Below are 7,049 nucleotides of genomic sequence, written 5' to 3' on the forward strand. Positions count from 1 at the left end.
CCCTCACGTGGCTGTTGGGAGGTGGGAACAGGGAATGATCTGTGGGTGGGAAGAGTCCTCTGGTGGCTCCTTTGCTTATTGAAAAGCAGCTGTCCTCGGTCAGAACATTGGCCAGGGGAGGTTTAGGTGGGATATCAGGAAGAATTTTTGCATGGAAAGGGTTGTCCAGCCCTGGCACAGCTGCCCAGGGCAGTCCCCATCCCTGGAAGTGTTCACAAAACACGAGGACGTGGCACTTGGGGACTTGGGTTAGTGGTGAACATGGGGCTTGATGATTTTAGAGGTCCCTTCCCACCTGAATGTTTCCCTGAAAACCTGTTCAAAACTGTGGTCTTGTGACTGTTGGAATTCCTGCCTAACTCTGGGCTCCCTGTGTCCTCCTCTGCTTCCTGCCTCTTCCCCTGCTCCCACAGCATGGCTTTGTGTGCTGCTGGTATGTTGGCAGCAGCTTTTCACCTGGGCTCTGCAGTTCCATGGGCACCACAGGAATGCTTTCCCAGCACAGGGAGCAGGGCCCTGGGGTGGTGTTGAACCAGAACAGCCTGTGCTGGTTTCAGATGGTTCCAGCAGAGCCACATCCACCTTCAGTGCTGTTCCAGGGTCTCGTGATACAAGAAATGAGAATAAAATCCTGTTTTCTGGGGGGCTGTTTGTCTGTTTGTGACCTGGCTGTTGCAGCTATTGACATGAACTGATTATTTAACCAAAAACTGCCTTATTCTTGGTAAGAACTTGTCCAAAACAGCATGGACAGCCCCCAGAAACTTGTGCTGCAGCTCCCACAGCTCCCTCACTCTGACACGTGAGATTAATGGGTTTGTGGGCATTTAAAGAGATTCAGGGTATCTCTAAAAGAATCTTTATTGCTTTGCAGGATAACTGGGATGATGAGGAGGAAGAGGAGGAGGTGAAGGAGACAGAGGTAAAACAAGGTAAGACTTCAAGGTAACACTTGACTCTGTACCAGCATCAGAACAGACACTGGTTTTGTCTGGGGGGTGTGAGGATCCAAACTGGCCTGGGCTTGAGTTTAACAAAAGGGTGTCTTTGCCTCTGTGTTCAGGCCCCAGTAGCTGAGCTGGGTAGCTTTGAGTGTTTATGATTGTGGGGGAAAAAACCTCATGCTCAGAACTCCTGAGAGCTGCATTTACTGTTCCATGTCTTACAGAACCGAAAGTTTCAGAAAAAAAGAAAATAGCAGAAAAAATCAAAGAAAAAGAAAAGCTACAGAAGAAAAAGCAAGAGGAGCTTAAAAAAAGGGTAATTCCTGATTCCTTCTGGGTTGTATAAATTGCAGAGGGCAGGTTTGATGGGCTGTTTTGGAGGTTGAACAAGACCTGCAAAGGTCTTGACTCGTCTGACAGACCAACCTTAGGTGTTGTAGGGGATCCCACCCAGGGCTTTAGTTCCTGTGTGAGTGAACCAGTGATGGGAGCAGTGTAATCCCAGTTCCTTTGGGTGCACCATGTGCTGGCAGAGGCAGGTGTGGGAGCTCAGTGTGGTTGGTGTTCCTCCCCATGGCTTGTGAGATGCCCATTCCTTGGCCCAGGGCACTGCTCCAGGGGGGTTCCCAGCTCTGTCCAGGCTGACCCGGGGCAGGAGGGGGCAGTTCAGTGGCCCTGCAGGAGCCCCCACGTCCCAAAGGTGCCATTTTCTCCTGTGTGCATTTCCCCCCAGTTAGAGGCACCAGAGGAGCAGAAGGAGCTCACACCAGAAGAACAGTTGGCAGACAAACTACGGCTAAAGAAGCTACAAGAGGAGTCAGACCTGGAGTTAGCAAAGGAAACATTTGGTGAGTGTCAAATCAGTCAACCTGCAGGAGCCTGCAAAGGCTGAGCAGGGCTTGGCTCTCAGCACATGAGCTGTGGCACTGAGAACAGAGAACTGGCAGAGATGCTGATGCACAGCAGCATTCCTCAAAGAGGGAAGTGTCTTCCCTTGATTACAGTGGGTGATTCAGCTCATTGCTCAGGGGAAATGGTGCTGTGAGTTGTCAGAGTGCAGTGCTTGGGGCTGCACTGGATACACCTGCAAAGAACCAACCCGAGTTTTGCACTCAGGAGCCTGAGGCAGGAATGGTTTATCTGAGGGGAGAGGGGCCTCGTGCAGTGCAGGTTGTCCAGAGAACAGGAATAGCTGAGTCAAACTCCTGAGCTTAAAGAGGGTTAGAGGCAGACTTTGGAAAAGGGGGAATGGCTTCCCACTGCCAGAGGGCAGGGTTAGATGGCATACTGGGAATGATTCTCCCCTAGGAGGGTGGGGAGGCCCTGGCACAGGTTGCCCAGAGAAGCTGTGGCTGCCCCTGGATCCCTGGAAGTGTCCAAGGCCAGGTTGGATGGGGCTTGGAGCAACCTGGGCTAGTGGAAGGTGTCCCTGCCCATGGCAGGAGGTGGGACTGGGTGGGCTTTAATGTCCCTTCCAACCCAAACCATTCCAGGATTCTTTGAAATCACAGAGTTTTGCAGCAAAATCCCCTCCTGTGAGGCCAAGGAGTCAGGGCTGGCCCTGTGAGGAGCAGAGCTCAGTGGGGTGGGAGCAGCCAGGCCAGCTCCGGGGTCACCTTCTAGGGTCCCAGCTCATGTTCTCTGTAACCTCTGTCTTTCCACACAGGTGTAAATAACACTTGTGGAATAGATGCCATGAATCCCTCCACAAAAGATGACTTCACGGAATTTGGCAAACTCCTAAAGGAGAAAATCACACAGTACGAGAAGTCGTTACATTACGCCGGGTTTTTGGAAGCGTTAGTTCGGGACGTCTGTATTTCCTGTAAGTTCAGACAGCCAAAGGCTGCTGCCACATTGGGATGGAGCTGGAGTGGAAAACATGCTGTGATAGGGAATGCTCAGTGGAGGTGGCTCTGTGCAGTTTGCACTAAATGAAGCACTGACCTGATTCCATTCCCACAAAATCCGTTAAGGATTCTCTCGTGCCAGAGCTGCTCTTTCTGCACATCAGTGAAAGACAGTCATTGAAAAAGTGTGAATTTTTATACTTATCTAAATCCTGCATGTTTTCCTTGAAGCCTTTTTAAATAACAATAATAATAAATAATAATTAATAATAATAATCAATGTTATTAATAATAATAATTTTTAAAAATAATAAAATATTCTTTAAGGCAGATAACTTGAGTTTCCCTCATCTAGGGGGAAACTATTCTAAAATTGAGTTTGTGTAATTCTGGGACTGCAGAATAATTGTTCTGGAATTCAGTGTGTAACTACACAAACTACTTCAGACTCCTTTTCCCACTGCCCTGGTGGCTGAAGCACTTGGAGAACTCAGTGGGATCTGTCCTGTCCTGTCCCCAGTTGTCCTTCAGGGAGCGGTAACTGGATCCCAGTGAGGGTAAATCCAGCCATCCTGGCTGGCAGCTGGGACCTTCCATCTCAGACAGATTCCAGAACCCCTAAGGGGAGGGACTGCCAATGTCTCACCATTTAGTGACAATAATTTATTGTTAATCCACTGCTCCTTTTGATACATTTTACTGTGTCCGTATTTTCCTCTTCAGATGCCTCATTAGGACTCTTGTGTTCAGTAACTTAATTTGCAAGTTTTACCTTCTACAACACTCCAAGGTACCAGCTGGAATCCTTGTTAGGATTGTAAGGAGCAGAACCTTTCACTCTCATTTGGTGATTTAAATGAAGATCCTGCCCATAGCTACACTAATGCTTGGCTCCAGTTTTAGAGGCTGTTGATGTTATTTCACATTTGACTGCATTGTAAGAACGTTGATAAGGAATCTTTTTCTTTTATCCTTTTTTCCCCCCCCAATGCAGTGGAAGTGGATGATTTGAAAAAGATCACAAACACTCTGACAGTACTATGCAGTGAAAAACAAAAACAAGAGAAGGTAAGATTGCTCAGGGCTCACAGCACTGCAGGGGCTCCCCTGGGAGGTGGTGACAGGGTAACTCTGACTTACCTAATGGGTTTGGGGGGAGTAGGAGGAGGGGAAATGTGCCCCTTGGATGCTGCTGTAGTGTTAAATCCTCTTTGCTGTGTGAGGTGAGCAGGAGTTGATTGACTGTTGAGATTCCAGGCAAAACATGGATTGATTCCCGTCCAGGGAGTGGGTGGGGTGGGAACATCAGCACTGGTACATTGAGCACAGGGTATGTGAGTGCTCCTACCCAGTGGGGTCACTGACTGGGGCCGTGACAGAGCCCTGGGCCTGTCCAATAAACCTCCTCCTCCCCCTCCTGCAGAATAAAGCCAGAAAGAAGAAAAAAGGGGTTGTTCCTGGAGGGGGGCTGAAGGCGACGATGAAAGACGACCTGGCCGACTACGGGGGCTACGACGGCGAGTACGTACAAGACTTTGAAGACTTCATGTGACATTTATCTTCCTTCTGTTGTCTTTCTGTTGCCCATAATCCCTTAAACATGTAGCACAACTTTTCTTCCTTTAAATTCTGCCAAATGCTACAATCAGAATTGCAGTATCTGTGTGCTGGGGGTTGGACGTGCCCAGCCCCGGGTGGAAGCTCCGGGCGGGGGTAGGAGGGAAAAGGTCTGAAAATTGCAGTTAAAAACCCAAAATTCTGATAATGGGCACTGCTGCTATTTAATTTGATAGCAACAGCCACTAAATTGGGAAGGAATTGGAAAGGGGTGAAGGATTACAACCAGCACAGCTCCATGGCATGGCCTCACCTGCCCCTGTCCAGGGCCAGGGCCATGAGCACAAGCAGTTTGCAGCAAGGGCAGGGTGTGCACGTAGAGTTCCAGTCGCTTTGTCTTGAGTTAGAGCTTGAGGTTCTCAGTATTTTGGGAAGGGCACTGCTAACTTCAGTGTGGGATACTGCACCTGGGAGCCTGTCCCCTGGGCCAGCCCCTGCTCCACAGCCTGACACCTGAGCAGCAGCTGCTGGGGCAGAGCAAGGCAAACCCACTTGTGTCTCCAGGATGAACTTTAGTTCCATTCACCTAAATTTCTACTAATGCAGCTCTTGGGGTGGGTGTTCTTTAACAGTTAATTAATGGGTTTAAGTGTAAAACAAAACCCAAACCACAAGACTTCCTTGGGGCTCTCCTGGGTTGTGGTGGGTCTTTCATGACTCGGCCCTTTTCTTCCATTAAAAACCAAACTTGCTTTGCAAACTGCAGCAGTTCCTCCGGTTGGGCAAATTGTTATGTTAACAATTACAACATCTGCAATGTTTTATAAAGCAACTAATTTAATAAAAATCACTATTGAGGACTTCACCAGGCTGGCCTTGGAGCAGTTCTTTTGGGACTGACAAGAAATACCTGAAGAGGGAGCTCTGCAAAGCTAAGCTGTGCTGGGCCTGTGCCGGCTGCCTGAGCCTGGAAAGGAGGTTAATATTTATATAAATATTTATATTTAATATCTAGATTAATATTTAATAACAGTAAGAATTCATTTGCACTCAATTACTTCTTTTACTTCAGGACAGTAGAATTAGGAATATGCTGTTTGGAGCTATACAAGACCTTAGAAAACAAGCCCAGTCTAATCAGACTGGACTCAGAGAATGGATTATCCTTGTGTGTACCTGAAACCTTTGCTAATTCTGCTTATTCCACCCCCTTGTACTGGATATTCTGCACAGCTGTTTGGATACAACTCCTGAGGTGCTCCCTCCCCCCCACCCCAAAATTTAAAGGGCTGCTGGATCTCTGGTCCATCCCCACCTGTGCCACTCTATCTGCTGGTGACTCCAGTCATTTATAAACAATAAGATTTATTATTATACAAATACAATTTTAGGTTAACACAGTCTCAGCATTTAAAATATTTACAACCACCACCAGATTTCTGGAGTAACTTTCTCTCAGCAGCAGAGCCCTGGGAGCAGGTCACTGATAACATCTGTGATCAGCACTGACCCTGCAGGAAGTGTTGCAGCTGGGCTGTGCTCCAGGGCTGGAATTCAGTTGGATAAGAGGTCATTGAGGCAGCAGCCTGTCTGAGGGTCCTTCAGCAGGGAATTCACCACATCATAGAACTTGTGGTCATAGGCCAGCCTGTAGTAGGTGTAAATGTCCTCACAGTGGGCGAGGAACCGCTTCAGGTTCTTCAGAGCAGCATCAGCAGGGGGGTGTTGTTGGACCCTGAAAACAATTGCACTGTGACTGAAACAGAAAAGCTTCCCAGGCACAAAGAGACTCCTGGTCTGGGCTCCTGGTCTCCTGTAACAAGAGCTCCCTGTTTGTCCAGCTCAGGAACAAGGGTGGAGCAGTGCTCCTTCCACCCTGTGCTCAGGAAACTAAACCTGCAAAGAAATTGTCCCTGGGTGGGGAGGCCCTGGCACAGGTTGCCCAGAGAAGCTGTGGCTGCCCCATCTCTGGAATTGTCCAAGGCCAGGTTGGATGGGGCTTGGAACAACCTGGGCTAGTGGAAAGTGTCTCTGAGTTGGAACAGGATGGGCATTAGGGTCCCTCCCAACCCAAACCATTCCAGGATTCCAGGATTCTACCTCCAGCCCCTGCATATCACGAGAAAGGTTTGACACTTCCCCGCTGTCAAAGCTGCTCCTCCCGAGGTCCCTGTGGAGAACAAAGCTGCACCTGGAGCACAGAACTCACTTCTTGGCCACCTCCTCGAACAGGCTGGGCCTCAGTGGCCTCTGCTGCTTGAACTCCTCCAGGTAGGTGAAGTCCCCCTTGGTGATCACCTGCTGGTGCAGAACCTCAGCCCAGTCTGGGAGGAACTCGTAGGCCTCGGCCACGATGGCTGCCTGCAGGGAGAGCAGGGGCTGCAGTGACTCACAGGAGAGGGCTGATGGCACAGAAAACACTGGAACAGTCCAGGTCTTCTGCTTGGCCCAGCTCTGGATGCTGCTCTTGAGAGCAGCTGAGTGCAGAGGAACAAAGGTAACAAAGTACAGCACATAATCCTCCTTAACCCCTAAACAAGATGTCAGAGGGGGGTTGTCTGTCTTTTAGATAAACCTTTTTGTTTCTTATTTCCAAATTTACAAACTGATGGATGCCAATGTAAATTAGATTTAAAGCCCATCCAGTCCCACCCCCTGCCATGGGCAGGACACCTTCCACTAGCCCAGGTTGCTCCAA

At 49.0% G+C, this 7,049-nt stretch overlaps 2 protein-coding genes across 2 annotated transcripts in view; one reads left to right on the plus strand and one right to left on the minus strand.

Annotated features, from left to right (window-relative positions):
• The first annotated feature begins 796 nt into the window (after nucleotides 1–796).
• On the plus strand, nucleotides 797–5,216 carry EIF3J (eukaryotic translation initiation factor 3 subunit J). The gene is made up of 6 exons (XM_018069579.2): nucleotides 797–932; nucleotides 1,169–1,260; nucleotides 1,678–1,792; nucleotides 2,611–2,769; nucleotides 3,789–3,862; nucleotides 4,218–5,216. Exons 1-6 carry the CDS (start codon nucleotides 812–814, stop codon nucleotides 4,344–4,346), a joined length of 690 nt encoding a protein of 229 aa, XP_017925068.1. The 5' UTR covers nucleotides 797–811; the 3' UTR covers nucleotides 4,347–5,216.
• A 480-nt stretch (nucleotides 5,217–5,696) lies between these two features.
• The window catches only part of SPG11 (SPG11 vesicle trafficking associated, spatacsin), a 31,514-nt gene continuing 30,161 nt past the window's right edge, over nucleotides 5,697–7,049 (minus strand). Inside the window, exons 36-37 of the mRNA XM_029958763.1 lie at nucleotides 6,561–6,918; nucleotides 5,697–6,086 (exon numbers count right to left, since the gene is read on the minus strand). Of these exons, the coding sequence (XP_029814623.1) occupies nucleotides 5,906–6,086; nucleotides 6,561–6,918 (539 nt within the window). The 3' untranslated portion in view covers nucleotides 5,697–5,905. The remainder of the gene's footprint in view (nucleotides 6,087–6,560; nucleotides 6,919–7,049) is intronic.

Source organism: Manacus vitellinus, unplaced genomic scaffold (assembly GCF_001715985.3).
Source record: "Manacus vitellinus isolate BGI_N305 unplaced genomic scaffold, ASM171598v3 scaffold_16_pilon, whole genome shotgun sequence".
NCBI classification, from domain to species: Eukaryota; Metazoa; Chordata; class Aves; order Passeriformes; family Pipridae; genus Manacus; species Manacus vitellinus.